Source organism: Leopardus geoffroyi, chromosome A2, assembly GCF_018350155.1.
Source record: "Leopardus geoffroyi isolate Oge1 chromosome A2, O.geoffroyi_Oge1_pat1.0, whole genome shotgun sequence".
Classification (NCBI taxonomy): Eukaryota; Metazoa; Chordata; class Mammalia; order Carnivora; family Felidae; genus Leopardus; species Leopardus geoffroyi.
The window spans coordinates 17,749,361-17,772,921 of NC_059331.1; the positions used below are offsets into that span (position 1 = coordinate 17,749,361).

General features: G+C 51.0%; 1 protein-coding gene across 5 annotated transcripts; it reads right to left on the minus strand.

Moving 5' to 3' along the window:
- Positions 1 to 63: 63 nt before the first annotated feature.
- SHISA5 (shisa family member 5) lies at positions 64 to 22,164 on the minus strand. Of its 5 annotated transcripts, none has more exons than XM_045492827.1 (6): positions 21,919 to 22,150; positions 19,415 to 19,571; positions 9,627 to 9,710; positions 1,758 to 1,873; positions 1,397 to 1,609; positions 64 to 1,280 (listed from the first exon to the last, which is right to left on the minus strand). In XM_045492827.1, the coding sequence occupies exons 1-6, from the start codon at positions 21,980 to 21,982 to the stop codon at positions 1,201 to 1,203; spliced, it is 714 nt and encodes a 237-aa protein (XP_045348783.1). In that variant the 5' UTR covers positions 21,983 to 22,150; the 3' UTR covers positions 64 to 1,200. The 5 variants fall into 5 exon arrangements, with proteins under 5 accessions (XP_045348783.1, XP_045348782.1, XP_045348786.1 ...); XM_045492826.1 differs by having other exon boundaries at positions 21,916 to 22,094; XM_045492830.1 differs by lacking the exon at positions 19,415 to 19,571 and having other exon boundaries at positions 21,919 to 22,164.
- Between the last annotated feature and the right edge of the window lie 1,397 nt (positions 22,165 to 23,561).

Consider the following 23,561-nt stretch of genomic DNA (forward strand, 5'->3'; position numbering starts at 1 on the left):
AAATGGTACATGGCCTAATGCCCTGTCCCAGTAGCCAAGGCTCTGAAGAAAGGAGGCAGCAGCCCCAAATGTTTGCATTTATTATAAACAAAGGTGCAGACCCTAGGCTCTCAAACACATCAACAGGCACAAAGCTAAGACAGATCTGGTGAGATATTAACAGAGGAACGGGGAACACCGAGGTATTCATGTCTGGGCCAGAGCAGCCACCGAGGCCCCCCGCACCTTTGGTCCAGACAGCCCCTTGGCCCAGGTGTCCCAGGTGCCAAGACACACTGTGGACTCGGGTTTGGGAGCTGGATATTCTGTTGAAGCTGGTGACGGGAGAAGCAGGGACTATCAGAGGTCAGACTGTGGGCCAGTTTTCCTCCAGGACTCAGGGGTCTCAGCCTCACAACAACGATCATATACACTTTGAAACAGAAAACAGGCAAAATGTTTGGCTAAAAAGGAAATAACACTGCAGGGAGGACACCTGAGTGTGCCGGTGGACAGAGGCTACCCTGCCTACCTGTGATGGGGGTCATGGCCAGCCAGGGCAGCCAGAACTGTGGGTGGATGTAGCCCTCTGGGCGGTGCCAGAAAGAATGCAGGGACCATCCAGTCAGACAGTGGTCGGGGACGGGTGGGGCTCTGCCTGAAGTGTTTTGATCTCAGGAGGCTGCCCACCCTCCACTGGGCACAGCACAGGATCTGGGGACTATGGGACATCTGCTGAAAGGATTAAAACCCAACTTAGCCAGGTCCCAAACCTCACCCACAGGCCTGCATCATAGCTCTGGTTCTCTGAAGAGTCCCCCACGCCCTGGGGACAGGCCATGGCCTCAAGCAGTGGCTAGCTGCTCCACCGAAACTGGAACATATATGCACGCTGCCCACGGAAAGCTGTACTATCCTAGCATGACACAAGCCCCACCTGGTCTCCCTGGGGTGGTATGGAAAAGAACTCACCCCAGTCTTTGAATTTTGTTTGAGATTTCAAAAGAGCACGATTTCAAGTGAGGAAGAGAACAAAGTAGGGTCCCAGCAACTCTGGCAAGGACTGCTTCCCACCACGTCAGCATCACAAGAAGTCTCGTGTACAAACAGGACTCACGCACCACGCACGAGGAGAAAAGGACCATGCCTGCGTACCCAGTCTCACACGCACGCGCACACACGTACACACACATGGTGGCAGCCCCAGATGCAGGGACATGCTCAGGGGGCTGCCTTCGGGGGGTCCATGTAGGCTGGGTTGTATGGAGGCTGGGTGGCAGGGTAGGGCATGGCCGCACCTCCTGAAAATAGAGAGGACACTGGTTGGTTATGAGCACGGGGGCTGCAGTGTGAGGGGGCAAAGGCAGGAGATTTAGGGGGTTCAGGAAGGGTCAGAGCTGGCAGAGCTGGTACTCACCGGCCAATGTCTCATGGTAAGCCGGGGGGCCCAACGGCTGGGCGGGGTAAGGTGGTGGGTACTGTGTCGGGTAGGGTGCCGCTGGCATCCCTGGCTGCGGGGGCATGGGGTGATAGCCCTGGTACGTCGGTCCGGGGTAGCTGGGCGGCACACTTGGAGGCTGAGGGTAAGGGGTGTGTACCACGGTGGTGGCCGTGGTGGTGGTCACAACCGCTGCAAAGAGAATCCCAGTCAGGACCACTACCACCCCTCGCTCGGGCTTAACCAAGCCAGGGCGCCGCTCGGCTCCCCTTGCCGCCTGGGGTCTGCACCCCATACACCAAGGGTCACGGCGGGGTGGGGAGGGGGCGGGCGTGCTTACGACGTGGCCGGCGGCACATCTTGTAGAGATAGCAGCAGGAGCAGGTGAAACAGATGATGACGGTGACGACAGAGAGCACAAAGATGGTCAGGCCGATGGCTACGGTTGCCCCAAACCTGCCAAAGAGCCGATCATGACCCAGGGCCTCTCGCCCCTGCCCAGGACAGAGTCCACACCCCACCATTCCCAGGGGCACCCCTCTTGCCAGAGGAGACTCTGGGCGACACAGAGCAACATCTAGGTTGTGTAGCTTGAACCTCTTTCAGAATCCGTTTCCTCACGTGTAAAATGGGGTTTGTCTTATGAGTCTGTATAAAGCACCCAAGGTCTACCCCTCTTGCCCCGCCCGAGGAGCACGGCAGGGAGTTCTTCCGGCGCCTCCCCACCATACACCCGTCTTGGCCACCTCCGCCTAGTCAGCAGACGGTTATCGGGCACATGCCACAAACCAGAAACTCAGCAGTGGGTGAGACAGACCCGCCCTTGGCCTCCGGAAGCCCACAGCCCAGTGCAGGAGGCAGATGTTGAAGGTAAAATGACTGTGGAAGCACAAGGGACAAAGATGGGGAGAAATTCCAGGAGACCCGAGGCCAGTGTGGCCAGAAGCGTGAGGAGAGGCACGCAGACAACACAGACTCAGCACTGGCCCTGGAGTAGGGCTGCTGGCCTCCCGGAGTGACAGTGAGGCTGCTGGATGCCAAGCACTGTACCAGTGGGTGGGCTCCTGCACTCTGGCCAGTATTGCAGGCCGGTGAACAATGAAACAGGTAGACGATATGGGCGTGCTGGAGGGAATCTTGCTTTCCGGAAGGGCCTGATGCCGGGCCCTCAGCAAGGACCACAACAGAGTGGAGGGGCTTTAAGAAAGAACAGTTTTGGGCAGGAAGGTCACTAAAATTGACTTTCAAGGGCAGACAGAGACCCTTGTTCTCCTCCACAGGTGCCAAGGGACCAAGCTCTATTCTAAGAAAATGTACATGCTTGCTGACTGCACCTAAAACATGGAAGGAGCAGGGCGCCTGGGTGGCTCAATCGGTTGAGCGTCCAACTCCTGATTTCAGCTCAGGTTATGATCCCAGGGTTGTGAGATCGAGCCTTATGTCAGGCTCCATGCTGAGCATGGATCCTGGTTCAGATTCTCTCTCTCCCCCCCCCCCCCAACCCCGTCCCCTCCCCTCTACCCCACTCGCACTCTCTCTCTAAAATTAAAAATTAAAAAACATGGAAGGAGGGGCACCTGACTGGCTCAGTTGGTAAAGCATGAGACTCTTGATCTCAAGCCGCACACTAGGCATGGAGACTACTTCAAAAACAATTTTTTTTAATTAAAAAATAAAACTTGGAAGAAGCTTGGCGAGCTGTTAGGGCCTCTGCCCCTACTGAAGACCCAGGGGAAGGCTGTGGCTCCACCCCGCCCTGCCCTGACCTGGGGGGAGAAGCTGCCCCTCACAGTCCGGAGGGGCAGCACCACCTCAGCAGGGCCCCTCACAGCCCAGGGACAGGTGAAGAACAGACCTTTCATGCTCTGGACTCCAAAATACACAACCGCATTTGCAAAGCAGGAACCACTGGCCACTGTGCCGGCCCCTCACCTTCCCCTGACTCACAAGCTCCTCCCAGGCCCTCTGCTGCCCCCAAGGAATGGAGAGAAAGAAACACACACACACACACACACACACACACACACACACAGTATGGCGCCCAAGCTCACCCCATGTTAGCCTCTGCCTTCACTCCAGGGCAGCCAGGAGCCCTGGACTTCCCCTCTTTCCATCATGGGCCACTCAGTTTCAATCTCCTCCCCTTTCGAGGAAAAGGAAAGCAGATCTTGGCCCTCCCCTATCCCTGACGTCAGTGGCAGGAAGAGCAACACAGAGCTCTTAAAGACACAGCAAGGCCCAGCTGCACCAGAGGGGCCAGGAGCAGGCAGGGAAGCCAAGTGTTCAGGTGGTCCTCCCAGAGTTGTGTCCCCAGCCTCACGTGCCCCGACCTGGCCTCTCACCAAGGCTATCCATCCGTCCTCCTGCCGAGATGCTGCCATGGGATCTGAGATGCCCTGAGTGCCCAAGCCACACTCCTGCTCGGCCCCAACTCAGCCCACCAGCCCCGTTCCAGCTGTCCTCCTTGATGGGTACCTTCAGTGATCTAGGCCCACCAGCAACCCCCAGGGCCTCCTGGATGACACACGAATCCCCTCAGCACCCCCTCTCCCACCAGCACATGTTCCAAGCCAGTAGCCTACCTTGCCAGGATGATGTGAGTGCCTCCTCAAGTGCCCCTGGCCAACCTGCCAGGTCTGATCATGTCACTCCTGCTCAAAAGCCTGCTATGGCTCCTATAGCTCTCAGGATCACACGGGAATTCGCTTTATAATTTACTTGTTAAACTGTATCTGGGGCACCTGGCTGGCTCAGTCAGTATAGCGCATGACTCTTGATCTTGGGTTGTGAGTTTGAGTTCCACATTGCGTGTAGAGATTACTTAAAAGTAAAAAAATTGGCGTGCCTGGGTGGCTTAGTCGGTGAAGAATCTGACTCTTGATTTCGGCTCAGGTCATAATCTCACAGTTTGTGAGATTTAGCCCGGCCCAGGGCCCCATGCGGACAGCACGAAGCCTACCTGGGATTCTCTCTCTCCTTTCTGCCCCGCCCCTGTTTGCACGTGCTCATGCATGCATGTTTCTTCTCTTAAATAAACTTAAAAAAAAAAAAAAAAAAAAAAGCTCAGCTATTTTAATAGAAATAAATAAGTAAAATATTTTTTTTAATTTTATTTAAAAAAAATTTGGGGGCACCTGGGTGGCTCAGTCGGTCAAGCATCCAACTTCAGCTCAGGTCATGATCTCATGGCTCACGGGTTCGAGCCGCACATCGGGCTTTGTGCTGACAGCTCAGATTCTGTGTCTCCCTCTTTCTCTGCAACTCCTCCACTCACACTCTGTCTCTCTCTCTCTCTCTCAAAAATAAATGAACATTAAAAAAAATTTTTTTTTTAATTTTTTTTTTCAACGTTTATTTATTTTTGGGACAGAGAGAGACAGAGCATGAACGGGGGAGGGGCAAAGAGAGAGGGAGACACAGAATCGGAAACAGGCTCCAGGCTCTGAGCCATCAGCCCAGAGCCCGACGCGGGGCTCGAACTCCCGGACCGTGAGATCGTGACCTGGCTGAAGTCGGACGCTTAACCGACTGCGCCACCCAGGCGCCCCCAAAATTTTTTTTTTTTGAGAAAGAGAGAGAGAGCATAAGTGGGGGAGGGGCAGAGAGAGAGGGTGACAGAGGATTTGAAGCAGGGTCTATGCTGACAGCAGAGACCCTGATGTGGGGCTCAAACTCACAAATGGTGAGACCATGACCTGAGCTGATGTAGAATGCTTAACTGAGTCATCCAGGCACCCCTAAATTTTCTTTTAGAGAAAGAGAGCATGGACAGGGGAGAGGGGCAGAAGGGGTGAGAGAGAGACAGAGAGAGAGAGACAGAGAGAGAGAGAGAGAGAGAGAGAGAGAGAGAATCCTAAGGAGGCTCCACGCTCTGCACTGAGCCCAACACAGGGCTCGATCCCACAATCCTGGGATCATGACCTGAGCTGAAATTAAGAGCCGGATGCTGAAATGACAGCCAGCCAGGTGCCTCACCCCCCACCAAAAAAAAGTCTTAAAAATTTTTAAAAATTAAAAAGAGATAAATTATGTGTATCTATTTGTACTTATCTGTATATATATTATAGTTTACAAAAAGGGAGGGGGGATCTAGGATTTGTCTCACCATATAGTAAAACTTACAATAAGACAAATTTTAATCTTTAATTAATAAAGTCTAAATAAAATAAAACTTGTGTGGTCTGGGACTCCCACCTTACCTTGTTCTCTGTGCTCTGGCCACATCACCTTCCTTTCAGCTTTGCAAAGCCCCATGCTGTATCTTACCTCAGGGCCTTTGCACATGCAGTGCCTCCTGCCTGGTCTACTCTTCTCTTTGTCTCACCCCCATGTAATTAATTTCTGTTCACCTTTCAAAACTCAGCTCAAAATACTATTTTATCAGGAACACTTCCCCTGACCATGCAGATAAGTTCAGGTAAGAACTTCCTGTCTACCTCAGTTTATAAACACTCAGTGTGAGCATTTGATTAACATGTACCTTGCCTCCAGCCCGTGGATTCACAGAGGTACAGACTGCACCTGTTTTGGGCCATCACTGTAACTCCAGTGACTAGCATACAATAAGTGTTCAATAGGTATCTGATGAATGAAAAACTCACTCAGGGACCCAGGGGCAGCACCTCGTAGGACAGCAAGGCATGATGTTCTGGGGAAGGGTAATATTTGAGGGGTGGTTGCAGTGTGGCAGGGGTCTGTGGTACCAATGGCCACAGTTCCAGTTGAACCATGCCTCTGAGAGGAAGGAATGATATTCCCAAGGTTGGGGCTACCTCCCAGATCAAAGACACCAAAGGCCAAGTTCAAAAAATAGAGTCAGCCCAGGCAGGGAGCAGGTGGGGCTGAACTGGGGGGTCCCAGAAGGCCAAAGACTCCCAATGTTCAGACTGCGGAAAGGCCATCTCTGGAGCAGGACACCAGCACTTTCACCATGACGCTGGCAAGGCAGGGGACTGGCCATGACACAGTGGGTGTGAGAGCTACAGAAAGGATGCTGGGAGGGCCAGGACAGGTGCACCACTGCCTCATCTCACCTCAAGGACCTGTATGCCTTTCCCACAAACTGTCACAGCAGAGTCAGGATGGAGGGTCAGCAGCAGCCTGCCTGGGGTCTGAAGCCATGCATCCTACCAGTCAGGTGCCTAAAAACATGCCAATCCTGCCTGACCATCCCATGAGTAGCAAGGGACTGGGAAGGGACAATGAAATCAGGATCCAAAAGAACCATGACAGAGGAGCAAGGAAGCTTTGGGGAGGGAACAAGCCAAAAAGGGACACAGCCACTGACCATTCAATAGGGCAGGATGGGGCTCACCTACCAAAGGTGGGGAGCAGGCAGAAGACTTGGGCCAACTCCAGGCCCATGGATAACATGGCCACACCATAGGGAGCACAGTACCACATTCAGGGAAGATATCACCCATCCAGGTTGTGACAGGCAGAAATAGTCTCATCTGGGTCCCTGTGCTCTGAGCTGGTGCCTCATTCTTGGGGAACCCAAGGAGTCACTCACAGAGGGAGACAAGGGGTTTTTCCTTCTATCGAGGCTTCCCTGGAGCTCCCAGCCATGGCCTGGGCAGTAGGTGCCGGACCCACCAAGGAGCCCACACTCCAGTGGATAAACAGCACCCTTGGCCGAGGGGGCAGCACACAGATGCCCACCTGAGAGAATGGACAGGCAGCCACCTGAGGGCATTCACAGAAGTGTCCTTGGTGACCGTGCCCTTTTACCTGCCCGGTACCTGCTTCCCAAGCCCTAAACCTTTATTAAGACAGGTGTCGGGGCGCCTGGGTGGCGCAGTCGGTTAAGCGTCCGACTTCAGCCAGGTCACGATCTCGCGGTCCGTGAGTTCGAGCCCCGCGTCGGGCTCTGGGCTGATGGCTCAGAGCCTGGAGCCTGTTTCCGATTCTGTGTCTCCCTCTCTCTCTGCCCCTCCCCCGTTCATGCTCTGTCTCTCTCTGTCCCAAAAATAAATAAACGTTGAAAAAAAAAAATTTTTTTTCAAAGACAGGTGTCATGTGAGACACAGGGGCTCTGGTAAGAAAGCAGAGAAGAGACGGGGCAGAGCAGGGTGGGGGCAAGTCAACAGCATTACTGTCAGCACTTCTCAGTGGGCAGCACATCTGGGGCAGGAGGCATGAAGGGCACAGGCAGGGCAGGAGGCACAGGCACCCCCACCAGGCACAGTGGTGTGCACGCTGCAGCGTGTGGCCCTGCTCACCAGTTCCGTGACTGGTGCACACCTCAAGGAGCGACAGGTGCTCCTGGGCTCGTCCCAGTCACCTCCCTAACTGCCTGCCACAAGCCCTAGCAGTCATTCCTCCTATGCCCCTCAGGGACCTTGTTCTGCAGTGTCCCCTCTGTCCCCTTTCCCAGGCTAAGTCTCCACCAGCACCGAAGAAGCCCTTCTTCACCCTGACTCCTCCTCCAACTCCTGTCTTACTCCTCACTGGTTCACAGCCAGATATCTCCCTGAAGCTGTCTACACTCACTTCACCCTACCCATTTCCAACTCACTCTTCAATCCACTGCACTGAACAGCTCCTGCCACAGGTGCCATGGCCTCTGTGGTATGGCATCCACATTTCTCAATACCCCACGGACCGGGCGTCTTCCTCTTTCCTCCCACTTTTCTGAACCCTCCCGCTCAGCTCCTCCTGAGGCCATTCTTCAAACGTTGCTGACCCTCAGATTCAGTCCTCAACACACTCCTGCCACCCAACCTGAGCCCTTCACCCCAAACCCACTCCTTGTCCCACATCCTCTCACAGGGCCAGACCTCTGGCCCTGTCAACAGAGACCAGCTTCCCCCACCCCTCCCTAGCGCAGCTGCTGAATGCCCGTCTCCAGCCTCACAGCACCCCACCAAAGCCAGCCTCCCTCTAGCCTCCCAACACCTTGGACTGGGAAGCCATGGCTGCCTCCCACTAGCCACCCACCACCCCGTCCCTGCCTGCTGCCTTCATCCTCCATAGAGCAGCCAGAGTGGTCTTCCTAAAACACCATTCAGACGAGCACTGCCCAGAACCCCATGCTGCCCGCTGTCCTCAGGACAAGGCCCACCCCTGGGCTGCCCCCGGCCCACACTGGCTGGACATCAGAACATCCTGTGGGGCCATCTGAAAGCCCACAGTTCTGGGACTCAACAGTGGAAGGGCATTCCCTGGATGTGGAGGGAGGGGCTCATCGAGGCATCAGTCCCCAGTCAGCCAAGGGGGCAGGATCAGCCAGCAGACGGGAGTACAGGGGCCGGGCCCTGGGCACTGAGGGGGGACCACAGGCTGCACATCTCCCCTCCCCACTCCTAGGTGCCCCGTCTGATTCCACATCCACCCAGGTCCACAGGGCAGAATGGGGCAGGCAAGCACCTGGACCCCCGTGCAAGCCCTGAGCCCAAAGTCTCTTCCTCCTAAGGGGCAACCAGGCCTGGGCAGATCTTCTCCCAAAAGGGGCTTCTAGATCCACCAGGGCAGGGGCAGGCAGCACGTGGAACAGACCCCACCAGGAAAACGCACCAGTGGCTGCACACTTACTCCATCCGCATGAAACGTGTGTCACAACACCTGGTCATGGTGGCAACAAGACACAGCAGGAAACTGGCCGAGGGAACTGAGCTTTCAAAGATCGGGTTGTTCCCTGGCCCCCTGACAGAAGGGCCCTGACACAGCAACCATAACTCACAAGCCCAGACACGGGGACTGGGTGTCATCGGTTGTCCCAGCATCTTCACCGCGCTCCATCATTACCTCACTACCGTGCACCTGCACCACCATCGCCCACCGCCATCACCCCGTCACCTCTTCACCCATCACTGTCGCCCCGTCACCACCATTGCCCTGAGACCATCACCACCATCACTGTATCACCATCGCCACCAAAGCCCCACCGCGTCACCACCATTGCCCCGTCGCCGTCACGATCACACCATCCCTGTCACCACCGTCACCATCATGCTCTCCCTATCACCTAGGTCAACATGGACCCCTACCCTTGGCCTTTCAACTGCCAACCATAGTCCTCCCATTCCTAAGTACGATGATGAGGACACAACTTTCCAACATAAGGAGCAAGGGACCTGGTGGTCAGTCTCTGGGGCTAATCACTACAATGACTCTGCGGCATCCCAGTCCCCACAGCCCTCACTCTAGCCCACTAAGCCCCTTGTCATCTTGGCCAGGAAGATGCACGCAGCCTGCAGGTTTTATTTACCCTGACATGGGGTCGCTGTCCAAGCTGGAACGGAACCTCAGCGCCGAGCCCAGCTGCTCCAGTGGCTCTATATCAGTGGACACGCTGCAAAGAGGAAAACTCACAGTTAATACACCCGAGCCCCACCCAGCATACCAGGAACAAATGCTACCTTAGTGCACACACACAACATGCACGAAAGCCAGTCCTGTACGGGGCCAGCGAATAGCCCTAATGGCCTCCTGAGCATGACTATCACACACACCAGGATCTCAGGCTAGAATGCCACACACACATTCTTCTTTTTTATTTTTTTTAATTTTTTTAATGTTTATTTTATTTTTGAGACAGAAAGAGAGAGAGAGAGAGTGTGTGTGTGAGTGGGGGAGGGGCAGAGAGAGAGGGAGACACAGAATCTGAAGCAGGCTCCAGGCTCTGAGCTGTCAGCACAGAGCCTGACACAGGGCTCAAACCCATCAACCATGAGATCATAACCCGACGCTTAACTGACTGAGCCACCCAGGCGCCCCCCACACGTTTTTGTCAAGTGCACATGGAAACATTCTCCAGTACAGACCACAGGTAAGGCCTGGCAGGCTCAACAGATTTGAAAAGATTGGTATCATACAAAGTATCTTTTCGAACCACAATGCTACTAAGCTAGAAATCAGCAAAGGAAGATTACCATGTCACAAAGTTAAAAAAGAAATGGTAGGGGTTCGGTAAAGCATCCAACTCCAGATTTCGGCTCAGGTCACCATCTCACAGTTTCATGAGTTTGAGCCCTGCGTCAGGATCTGCACTGACAGCGTGGAGCTTACTTGTGATTCTCTCTCTCCCTCTCTCTCTGCCCCTCCCCTGCTCGTGCTCTGTCTCTCTCAAAATAAACAAAAAAAATTTTTAAGAAAATTATTAATGAATTACTGTTAATTATGCTAAATGTACTATTGATACAGTGGTTATATTTCTTTACAAAGGACTCATTTGTATAGATAAAAACTAACATTTGAGGAGAAATTTTTATGATGGTTTAATTTTTATTTTGTTTTAAAATAATGAGGAAAAGGGGCACCTGGATGGCTCAGTTGGTTGAGCGTCCGACTTCAGCTCAGGTCATGATCTCACAGTGCGTGAGTTCGAGCCCCGCATCGGGCTCTGTGCTGACAGTTCAGAACCTGGAGCCTACTTCGGATTCTGTGTCTCCCTCTCTCTCTGCCCCTCCCCCACTCGCACTCTGTCTCTATCAAAAAATGAATAAACGTTAAAAAAATTAATTAATTAATGAAAAAAAGTGGTGGAAAGTGTATGGTCAGAGTGTGGGTAACTATGGAAGCAGGTCATGGATGTGGAATTATTATTCTCTTGTTTTTGTATATATTGAAACTTTCCAAAATTAAATGTAAAACAAAATTCAAAAGCATGAGGAACAACTACACCCTAAATTTGAAGGAAAACTGAAGCTGAGGAGAAAATACTTTTAAAAAATCAGAGAGCAAGGGCTCCTGGCTGGCTCAGTCAAAAAAGCATGCAACTCTTGATCTCCAGGTCATGGGTTCAAGCCCCAGGTCGGGTATAGAGATTACTCAAATAAATAAAACTTAAAAAAAATAATCAGTATGTAGGCTTTGGTGAGCAATAACAGAGCAGAGGATGCCAAGCTGGTGTGTGGGAGGCTGGAAAGAGAGACCCAGGGAAGCTAACCCGGCATCTGAGGCCCTGTTGCTCCCGGGGGCACTAGCCAACTTCAAAGGGGCAGCTGAGGGGCTGAATGGAGATTGGACTCAGAGCCCACCAAGTGACGATGATTCTCTGATGATTCCCACCAACTGGGGATGAGACCTAAAAAGCTGCACCCCAAGAATAAGGGAGAAAGTGAGCAGAGAGCTGAGCTCCTAATCCTCTTGGCCTCTGCAGTTAGGCCAAAGTGGTCTGAGAGTGCCGTGTCCCTGCAAAAGCAAGACTTCTCCTCAGAAGTCCTGAGCTCCAAATTTCTACAGTCAATTTTGCAAATGTAATGTTAGGCACACATTACAAAGTTTTCAGAAACACTAGGACACTAGACAATATGAATACAAGACCAAAGAGAAAGGGACACGTGGGTGGCTCAGCTAAGTGTCCGACTTTGGCTCAGGTCACGATCTCATGGTTCGTGGGTTTGAGCCCTTCATTGGGCTCTGTGCTGACAGCTCAGAGCCTGGAGCCTGCCTCAGGTTCTGTGTCTCCTTCTCTCTCTGTCCCTCAACTGCTCACGCTCTGTCTCTCTCTGTCTGTCTCTGTCTCTGTCTCTGTCTCTGTCTCTCTCTCTCTCTCAAAAATAAACAAACAGGAGCACCTGGGTGGCTCAGTTGGTTGACTGTCTGACTTTGGCTCGGGCCATGATCTCCTAGTTCGTGGCTCTGAGCCCCACATCAGGCTCTGTGCTGACAGCTTGGGGCCTGGAGCCTGCCTCAGATTCTGTGTCTCTATCTCTCTCTGCTCATGCTTTCTCTCTCTCAAAAATAAATAAACATTAAAAAATTAAAAAATAAATAAAAATAAAAAATAAATGGGGCGCCTGGGTGGCTCAGTCAGTTAAGCATTTGACTTCGGCTCAGGTCATGATCTCTCGGTCTGTAAGTTCAAGCCCCTCATCGGGCTCTGTGCTGACCGCTCAGAGCCTGGAGCCTGTTTCAGATTCTGTGTCTCCCTCTCTCTCTGACCCTCCCCCGTTCATGCTTTGTCTCTCTCTGTCTCAAAAATAAACGTTAAGAAAAAATTTTAAAAAATAAATACTTAGCTTCTTTAAAAAAATATATAAAAAATAAAATAAAAAATAAATAAACAATCATTGGGGCACCTGGGTGGCTCAGTTGGTTAAGTGTCTGACTTCAGCTCAGGTCATGATCTCATGGTTCATGAGTTTGAGTCCCACGCTGGGCTATGTGCTGACAGCTCAGAGCCTGGAGCTGCTTCGGATTCTGTGTCTCCTCTCTCTCTGTCCCTCCCCTGCTCATACTCTGTCTCTCTCTCTCTCTCAAAAATAAACAGGGGCGCCTAGGTGGCTCAGTCGGTTGAGTGTCCAACTTTGGCTCAGGTCATGATCTTGCAGTTCATGGGTTCAAGCCCCACATCAGGCTCTGTGCTGACAACTTGGAGCCTGGAGCCTGCTTCGGATTCTGTCTCCCAGTCCTGCCACTCCTCTGTCTCTCTCTCAAAAATAAACATTAAAAAAAAATTTTTTTTTAAGTAGTCAGAAAAACCATATTGCTTGCAAAGGAGCAATCATTAAACTGTCAACTGGTTTCTCAACAGAAATAATAGACAACAGAAGACAATGGAACGGAGTGCCTGGCTGGCTCAGTCGGAAGGGTATGCAATGACTCTTAGTGTTTTTTTTTTTTAATGTTTATTTATTTTTGAAAGAGAGAGGGAGAGTGCGAGTGGGGGAGGGGGAGAAAAGTGAGGGGGACCCAGAATCCGAAGCAGGCTCCAGGCTCTGAGCTGTCAGCACAGAGCCCAATGCGGGGCTCTAACTCACAAACTGTGAGATCATGACTTGAGCCAAAGTCAGACACTTAACCGACTGAGCTACCCAGGCGCCCCAGTATGCAATGACTCTTGACCTCAGGGTCATAAGTTTGATCCCCATGATGGGTGTAGAGATTGCTAAAAAAGTAAATAAACGTAATAAAAAAAAAGAATGGAATGAAAGCTTTAAAGTGCTGAGAGAAGTTAGTAGCTGCCAACCTAGAAATCTATAACCAGGAAAAATATACTTTGAGGAGGAAGGTGAAATAACGACATTTTCAGAGAAACAAAAACCAAGAAAATTTGACACCAGCATACCTGCATGAAGGCAGAAGGAACATGATCTCAGTTGAGGCTTAAAGATGCAGGAAGCAATAAGAAGCAGCGAGAAGATAAAGATATGGATAAATGTAAATAAATATTCGCTGTCTTGTATGGAAACCAATTTGACAATAAATTTCATATTGAAATAAATAAATAAATATTCACCGTCAAAAACAATTAAAATACTGTCTTTGAGGCTTACAATGGTTATACAAGAGATAAAGAGGGACATTACATATGATAAGATGAACAATTCATCAGAAAGTCAAACCAACCCTAAATATGTATGCACCTAATAACAAAGCATCAGAACTCATGAAGCAAATATTGACAGAACTCAAACAACAAACATATCTGTGGTCTCCAGTAATCAATAAAGCAAGCAGACAAAACCAAAAGGCAGAAAAGAACTAAACACTATTATCAACCAACTTGACCTGACACTTATAAAGCACTATACCCAACAACTGCAGAATATACCATTTTTCAGGTTCATATGAAACATTTACCAAGGTACAGTATAGGTTGGGTCATAAAATGAGTCTCAGTAAATCTCAAAAGACTTAAATCTTAAAAGAAAACAACACAATGAGGTATCACCACACATTCACCAAAATTACTGAAATTAAAACCTAGGCAATAGCAATGATCTAGATCTTGACTGAGATACTATATGTGAGAAGTATACATTTATTAAAACTCATCAAACTGAAACATTCAGACCTGTGCATTTTGCTCTATGTGATTATAGCTCAATTTTTAAAAATGACTTACAATGCCAAGTTTAGAGAGGATGTATAGAAAACTGGGACTCTCATACATGGCTGGCAAGAGTGTAAATGGTACAGTGTTAGAAAACTGGAAGTATCTGCCAGTATCTGGAAGGTGAACACATGCACCAATGACTCAGCAATTTTACTCCAAGATATTTACCCAAAAGAAATATATTCCTTTGAAATTTTTATTTATTTAAATAATCTCTGTCCCCAATGTGGGGCTCAAACTCATGACCCTAAGATCAACAGTCACATGCTCCTCCAACTGAGCCAGCCAGGCACCCCAGAAATATGTTCCTTTTTTTTTTAATTTTATTTATTTATTTATTTATTTATTTATTTTTATTAAAAATTTTTTTTTCAACGTTTATTTATTTTTGGGACAGAGAGAGACAGAGCATGAACGGGGGAGGGGCAGAGAGAGAGGGAGACACAGAATCGGAAACAGGCTCCAGGCTCTGAGCCATCAGCCCAGAGCCCGACGCGGGGCTCGAACTCACGGACCGCGAGATCGTGACCTGGCTGAAGTCGGACGCTTAACCGACTGTGCCACCCAGGCGCCCCTGTTTTATTTATTTTTGAGGGAGAGAGAGACAGAGTACGAACAGGGGAGGGGCAGAGAGAGAGGGAGACACAGAACCTGCAAAGCAGGCTCTAGGCTCTGAGCCATCAGCACAGAGCCCGATGTGGCACTCGAACTCCTGAACCATGAGATCATGACTTGAGCCAAGTCAGAAGCTCAACCAACTGAGCCACTCAGGCGCCCTGAAATATGTTCCTTTTAAAAGGCACCAAAGAGGGGCACCTGGGTGGCTCAGTCGGTTAAGCATCTGACTTCAGCTCAGGTCATGATCTCACAGTTCTTGGGTTCAAACCCCGCATCATGCTGAGAGTTCAGAGCCTGGAGAATGCTTCCGATTCTGTATCTCCCTCTCTTTCTGTCCCTCCCCTGTTTGTGCTCTGTCTCTGTCTCTCAAAAATGAATAAATGTTAAAAAAATAAATAAACTTAAAAAAATAAACAATAAATAAATGGCACCAAATATTTGCCTGGGTGGCCCAATTGGTTGGGTGTCTGACTTCAGCTCAGGTCATGATCTCAAGGTCCATGGGTTCAAGCCCGCGCCAGGCTCTGTGCTTTCGATTCTGTGTCTCCCTCTCTCTCTGCCCCTCCCCCACTCACACTCTGTTTCTGTCTCTCAAAAATAAATAAATGGGGGCGCCTGGGTGGCTCAGTCGGTTAAGCGTCCGACTTCGGCTCAGGCCATGATCTCGCGGTCTGTGAGTTCGAGCCCCGTGTCGGGCTCTGTGCTGACAGCTCAGAGCCTGAAGCCTGCTTCAGATTCTGTGTCTTCCTCTCTCTCTGACCCTCCCCCGTTCATGCTCTCTCTCTGTCTCAAAAATAAATAAACGTTTAAAAATAAATAAATAAATAAATAAATAAATAAATAAATAAATAAATAAACAAACGTTGGAAACAAAATTTTTTTAAGGCACCAAAGGTTTGTGAAAAAGAGTTCTTAATATCACTATTAGAATAGCGGGGGGGGGGGGGGGGGGAGAATAGCAGAAGCCTAGTCTAATAAAAGGTGTCTTAAAAAAAAAAAAAAAAAAACTACAGCAGGAGAGCCTGAGTGGCTCAGTCAGTTGAGCATTCATCTTTGGCTCAGGTCATGATCTCGCAGTTTGTGAGTTTGAGCCTCGCGTCAGGCTCGTTGCTGTCAGCAGAGAGGCTGCTTCAGATCTTCTGTTCCCCAACTTCCCGCCACCCCCCCCCCACCCCTAGCTCTGCCCCTCCCCCACTAACACTCTCTCTTCTCAAAAATAAATAAACATTAAAAACCATACACATACAAAACTACAGCAAACATTTTTTAACCAGGAAATGATGAAAGCTTTCCCTCTGGAACCAGAAACAAGAATGCTACCTATCACCACTTTCAATCATCATTGTACTGGAGATCCTAGCCAGTGTAATAAAACAAGAAAAATTAATTATAAGTATAAGAACTGGAATGGAAAAAATAAGACATTAACTGCACATGATGTGACTATTTTTGTAGAAAATTCTAAAGAAATTTCAATTAAAATCACTCAAATTAATAAGTAAATTTAGTAAAGTCTCTGGATACAAGGTCAATTTATTAAAATTTATTACCTTTCTCTGTATCAATACATAATGAGAATTTTAAACTATACTACTTACAGTACTATGAAAAAGACTGAGGCACCTGGATGGCTCAGTTGGTTAAGCATCCGACTTTGGTTCAGATCATGATCCCACAGTTTGTGGGTTCAAGCCCCATGTGGGGCTCTATGCTGACAGCTCAGAGCCTGGAGCCTGCTTTGAATTCTGTGTCTCCTTCTCTCTCTCTGTCCCTCTCCCACTTGTGCAATCTCTCTCTCTCTCTCTCTCTCAAAAATAAATAAATGAACTTAAAAGATTTTTTTTTTTTTTTAAAAGAGTAATTACCTAGGAGAAAGTACAGATGCAGGAAAACTATTTGACAAAATTCAAGATCCCTTCATGACTAAAAGTCCAAGCAAACTAGAAATAGAAAGCAACTTCCTCATTCTGATAAGAGGCACCAATGAAAAAGCTACAGCTAGCATCATACTTAATACTGAATGTTTTCTCCCTAAATTGAGACCCAGAAAGAGATATCTGCTCTCATCACTTCTATTCAACATTGCACTGGAGGTCCCAGCCTGTGCAATGAGGCAAGAAGGAGCAAAAGCAATACAGAGTATAAAAGAAATAAACAGTAGAAGAAAAAAATTGAATAAAAACAAACCAAAACAATATGGTAAGTTAAAAAGAAAGAAGTACAGAATGAATAGGAGAGAGACCAATAAAAAGCACAAAATAAGATGGCAAATATAGTCCCAGTACAATATTACACTAAATTTAAATGAAATGCTCCTGTATTTTAAAAAATTACTGGAATGGATTTCTTTAAAAAAGCACATGCATAAATGTAAGGACACCAAAAGGTTGGAAGTAATCTTCAGGTGTGGCTGGCAGTGTATGCAGCCTGGTGTCGCCATTCCCAAGAGCACTTTCTTAGTCAGTAATTACATACATCTCACTAACCTGGCAATTTGCTCCCATGCACACTTCCAAAAAATTCTCACAAGGTTCCATAAAAGGAGATAGGAAGTACAGGAGGATGCGAGGATGCCCATCACAATTATCTAGGATAGCAGGCTTAGGACTCAGACCAAAGAGAACGACACCACAGGGGTGGGCACAGGCCGGATGTACACAATGCAACATGGATGGGTCTTACAGACGCTGTGCTGAATGCAAAAGGTAAAAGAGTTCATTGTACCCACAAAACAATGTACATTTTGCAAAGCACAAAGTGGCTCTCTGCCCCTCTCTCCCACTTGTACTCTCTCTCTCAAATAAAATTAAAAAAAATAGGGGCATCTGGGTAGCTCAGTCATTTAAAGCATGTGACTTTGACTCAGGTCATGATCACACAATTTGTGAATTTGAGCCCTCATCAGGCTTTCTGCTGTCAGCACAGAGCCTGTTTTGGATCCTCTGTTTCCCTCTCTCTGCCCCTTCCACGCTGGCACACACATGCACATGCACACAGGCATGCACGCGCGCTCTCTCTCTCTCAAAATAAATAAATAAACTTAAAAACAAATGGGTGGGAGGGGCTCAGTGGCTCAGGGGCTCAGCCCCTGGGTGGCTCAGTCAGTTAAGGTTAAGCTCCGACTTCAGTTCAGGTCATGATCTCATGGTTGGTGGGCTCGAGCCCTGTGTCAGGCTCTGTGCTGACAGCTAAGAGCTTGGGAGCCTGCTTTGGATTCTGTGTCTCCCTCTCTTTCTCTGCCCCTCCCCTGCTTGCACTCTGTCTCTCTCACTCTTTCTCTCAAAAATAAATAAACATAAAAAATTTTTTTTTTTTAAATAAATAGGGGCACCTGGGTGGCTCGTCAGTTAAAGGTCCGACTTCAGCTCAGGTAATGATCTCAAGGTTTGTGAGTTCGAGTCCCATGTCGGGCTCTTTGCTATCAGCCAGAGCCCCCTTCCAATCCACTGTCCCTGTCTCTCTCTGACCCTCCCCCACTTGCGCAAGCGTGCATGTGCATGCACTCGGTCTCTCTCAAAAATAAATAAACGTGGGGTGCCTGGGTGGCTCAGTCGGTTGGGCAACCAACTTCACTCAGGTCATGATCTCACAGATTGTGAGTTCGAGCCCCGCATCGGGCTCTATGCTGACAGCTCAGAGCCTGGAACCTGCTTCGGATTCTGTGTCTCCCTCTCTTTCTGCCCCTCCCCACTCACGTTCTCTCTCTCTCTCTCTCTCTCTCTCCAAGAGTAAATAAACATTAAAAAAATTTTTTTAATTAAAAAAACATAAAAAAATAAAAATACAAATAAATGAATAAACTTTTAAAAATAAAAAATAAATTAAAAAATTAATTTAATTTAATTTAATTTATAAATAAATAAATAAAACCCAAACCATGAAAAGGACATACACACTGGTAGCCTATGGAGTGAGAGGGAAATGGAATGGTCATGTGAGATTAAAGTAAATATGTAAGATGACAGGGGCTGGTCTTGCCCAGACTGATGATAATCAACCTGCCATGAGCTGAGAAGTTTGACCATCTCAACCGTTTCTATACCCGCGACCAAACACAAAACACAGATGTGGCAAAGGGAGACCTTGGGACCAGCCCATGAAACAGCCTAAACCGAGATGCAATGCAAATCCAGGGGCCAGACCAAGAGGACACAGGCACGGCGCAGTGTGACGTGCCTTCCAGGGCCCACAGGATGATACTTACACAAATCACATACAATCCCCCACCAGGTGCATGCACGAACTGTGGGGTACACTCACACCAAGGCATGCACCTTGCTGGTACAGGTAGACATCCAGGTACATACCCAGGGGTGAGCCACAGGGCCAGCTGAGGCCACCAGCCCCGAGAAACCTGCTCAGCCCAAGGCTGAGTGAGGTGAGTGAGCTGCAGTCCTCTAGGGTCGCAGGGAAAGGGGCAAGGGGCTAAGTGAGCAAGCTCTGGGGAGCTCAGCCCAGAACAGGGGCACCCCACCCCCACCCCCACCCCTGGTCCAGTGCTCTACCACCTCGAGGGGGCTGAGAGGCCGGAGGGGCAGTACACTCCTGCTCGGGGCAGGCTCAGGCCTCCCCCCCTGCGACCACCGGGCACCCACCTGGCCTCAGGCACAGAACACTTTTCCTCATCCCACACAAATTTCTTCAGCACATCAGAGCAGCAGTATTGTTTGTAACAGGTGCCACAGCAGAAATCAGGACAGGACTCAGGGAAGAGGATGCGTCCACGGGAAGCCACGCACACTTCACTGTGGACTGGAGCAGAGAAACACACTTGTTAATCTGTGGCCACAGGGCCAGGCCTCATGCCAGATCTCAGCCATGTCCTGGCTAGCACAGCCCCTTTCCCAGCACTGCCAGCAGGCACAAGCATCTGGGCCATCTGTGAACCATCCTAGTCATTGGCCACCTCTAGCCGAAGCCCTGTCAGCCTTGCCCTCTTCCCTGTCCCACAGCAGAGCACCTAACCAGCCCCCTTCCCTCCCCCACCGGCCACTTGCCTTCTGATAGAAGATTGACCTTTCTAAGTGGGAGTTTGACTGGGCTACTTCCTGCTCTCGGACCATCCCTGGTCTCTACTGCCTCAGGATCAAGTCCAGAGTCCACAAAACGGTTTGGACTGCAAAAGGCCTTGACGGTCACTCCAGCTTTCCAACTCTACCCACATTCTGCCTATATTCTTCATGCCTGCTTCCCATTCCCCACCTTCAAATCTACTCATCCTACAAGGCCTCACTCCAGGCCCCCTCCTCCAGAAACTGCCCAAGCCCAGCAATCACAGAGCTGAACAGTAATACCCCCAACTAGCTGCTGGGGCCCAGGCACTGGACCAACTAGTTCTCAATCCTTATTCCCTCTCCTCACCTGGGCCTGGGCCCCTGCTAGACACTGGACTGCAGGGGCCTGGCCCTCACAGACCACACGACAGGCTGTCTCCAGACCAACTCCCCATTGGCTACAGTTACACCCACCATATAAGAGTCTGTGAAACAATTAGCCCTGGGCTAGGGCTGCAGCGGGTGCCTAGAAAATGCTTATGCCCTCAGTGGCCAGGGCTCCGAGGCAGTGGCACCACTAGGAGTCCCAGAACCATTACAAGGCTCCCAGGCAAAACTGGGATCTAAGGATATTCCCCCAGGCTGGGGTATAGACAACACTTCACTGTACCAGGCCATGCTGAGAGGACCTGGCTGACAAGTGTGGGAAGTGACCAGGGCTTTGAGAGACCACAAGCCTTGCAAACTTCCAGGAAGATGCTACAGCCAAATGTTCCCATGCATCCTGAGGCTATATTAGCAGAGACCTAGTGCCCACCAGCAGGAGGGGGCAGTCCCGGATCGTGCCTGGGCAGACCCCCACATAGAACACCCAATCCAGTAAGGCCCAGATGACTATGGTAGCTGATAAACCATGAAGTGTGGCTACTTCACCTGGAAACAGTGCTGACACAGCACCTGGAACCCAAAGACCCAGAGTGGCCAGGGCCCCGGGGCAGCGTGCAGTGTCTGGAGACCATGTACAGAGCAAGGCCCACAGAAAGAGGCACTGAGTGGCCTCCCTGAGAAGAGATAACTAGGAATGGGATGGGGGCGGGGGAGGGGTGCTCTGCTCTTGGCAGGTTCAGGCAGAACCCTGCTCTGGGCAAAGCTGCAGGCCAGAGGAGCTGACCACTACCAGGCTCACCCTGGTAGTAGGTATGATGGTAGGTATGGTCAGCATGGCCCATGCTACTGGGTTACTCGGGTGAGCCACCTCCAACAGGGTCTTTACGGTCTTTACAGTCACGGCCGAGCCTCCAAGCTGGGACTGAAGACACAACGCTGACGCTGTCTGGGCCAAGAGCCCATGACACAAATGCTCTTCTGGGCCCCAGACACTTCCCAGTGGAAGAGGCTTCCCAGATCTCACTGGACCAGGGACCTGGGCTCCATCTTCTCACTTTCCCACCCCAGGTCCCCACATTCATCTCAGCCCCCAGGAAATAAAGCCCTTCTCCTGGAGGAAGCCACTCACCCCAGAGGGATCATCCGCTTCCTCTGGCTGGGCAAGGGGTTGTTCCAATTCCTACCCCTAAAAGGCCCCCAGCCTGGCCTCCTCCGCCTGTGAATCATCCGTCTACCGTCAACACACACACAGTGATGTTTCCTCCAACCCCGGGGAGACCGGCCTCAACCCGGCAGGGGCTTCCAGCCATTAAATAGAGCCCAAGGGAAAGCCTCTGATGGAGGGGCCAGGCCTCCCTGCTGCCACCACCCTAGGCTAAGGACTGGCGGGGACTCCTACCCCAGCCCCTGGGGACCCAATCCCTTGTAACACGTGAGGGAGCACAGACCCCACCACCACCACCACCATTCCCGGGCAGAGCAATGGTGGCAACTTCCTAGGGTCTGGGCAGTGTCAGTTCAGACTGGGAGGGGTGCTGCGGTGGAGGTCAGGTCAGTCCTGAGGGTTGGCTGACTGCCTCGCGGTTAATGGGGTGCGGGACACTGTGGGGATGGTGTTGCCTGGGCTCACGCCAGGGGCGCACGGACGTGGCTGCCCCGCTCCCCTACACACTGTCCCCGCCCGAGACACACTCCCCCCACCCCCAAAGGCTCACCACCTGGAGGCGGCGGGAGCAGCAGCAGCAGCAGGAGGATCCGTGGCGCGGGGACACGCGCAGCCATAGCTGGGTGGCGGACGGACAGAAGAACAGACGGACAGAAGAAACAGGGGTCGAGGTGCAGCCGCAGCCTCAGCGACCCGTGCGGCCACCGCTTCCTCGCCCCGCCCCGGCGGCCTGTTCCGGGAACCCCGCCCGGAGGAGGGAGCGGAGGGGAGGAGGGCGAGGCGAGGGAAGGGGAGAGGACGCCCCTCCCAGCCTGCCGGCCAGGCTCACGTCCCGGGGCCAAGCAAAAACTATGGCCCGGGGCCGTTTAGGACGCTAACAGGCGCCTGGCGACCACCGACGTTGACTTCTGTGCACGGGATACTTTCCGCTCCCTGCCCCGCTCCCCCTCCACCCGAGCCCCAGTTCCTAGCCCTTGACCCCAAGGGGGTCTCCACTGGAATCTGCATCCTAACACTTGGGAGGCTGGACACAGCCCCTCCCCTCCCCGTGGCCCTGGGCCCTCCCATGCCCCTCATTCTGCATTGGAGGACCAGGTGAGGTGGTGGGGACAGTGCCCAGAGCAGACCTGGGCACACAGTAGGCACTCAATAAATGCCAGTCCCTTCTGCAAGCCTAGCCCATCACCTCACCCACTGGGTTGATACCTCTATCCCTTCAGGCATCCTACCCGCCCCCCCTACGCCCCTCCCAGCTCAGGGCATGCCTGCTTCAGATGGCCTGGTCTGAGGATGGGAACTGGAAGCTCCCAGGCACACCAGGCCACCTCCTGGCTCAGGGGGAGTCTGGCTGGGCCTCATCCGTGTCTGCTCCAGACCATAGGCTCACACAAGACACCTTGAGATGGGGCAATGGCTAACGGTGGCTCTGCCACCCACTGTGGAGCAGGGGTCTGGGCAGAGCCAGGGAAATCGAGAAGTCTGTTCCAGCTGCTATAACAAAACATCATAGATTTGGGGGCTTGTAAACAACAGTTCTGCCCACTGGGAAGTCCAAGATCAGGCTGCCAGCAGATTCTATGTCTGATGAGAGTTTCCTGGTTCATAGATGATTGTCCTTTCCCTTTGTTTTCACTTGGCAGAAGGGCTCAGGGACCTCTCTGGGGCCTCTTTTATAAGGGCACTAACCCCCATTCATGAGGGCTCCACCCTCAAGATCTAATCACCTCCCAAAGGCCCCACCTCCAAATACCATCACCTTGAGGTTAGAATTTCAACATATGAATTTTACGAGGACACAAGTGTTCAATCTATAGTGAGCATTTTTTTACCCAGGGTTTCTGACCTGCCTCCCACCTGCACCGGGCACATCTAGTACATTATACTCAAGGCAGAAAACATGAAAGGTCACGCTAACGGGGCCCTGGAGACAGGGCATACATCCTGTGCGCCACACCGCATGTTTCTCACCTGAGGACAGAGTGAGACCTGAGAGGGCAACCTGGGGTGTCCTCAGTGCAGTTCCCCAGGCCAGCGTGTGAGAGGAGGGAGGAGAGGGCTTGGCCACCACCTGGCCGGGAAGGGCTCCGGGCTCAGCACACGGGGCAGAAGCTGACTATCCCTGGTTAGAACGAGGAGCCCTCCCCGTCCTGCCGCGCTGCCTCTGCCCCTCAGCAGCATGGCCTGAAGCTGGACACA

Coding starts and splice junctions, on each gene's coding strand:
- SHISA5 (XM_045492826.1), bottom strand. CDS start 21,982: ATGGCTGCGCGTGTCCCCGCGCCACGGATCCTCCTGCTGCTGCTGCTG. Junction 9,711..19,414: donor TGTTCTGTGCCTGAGGCCAG/GTGGGTGCCCGG, acceptor TCCTCTTTGCAG/CGTGTCCACTGATATAGAGC. Junction 1,281..1,396: donor TTACCATGAGACATTGGCCG/GTGAGTACCAGC, acceptor CTCTATTTTCAG/GAGGTGCGGCCATGCCCTAC.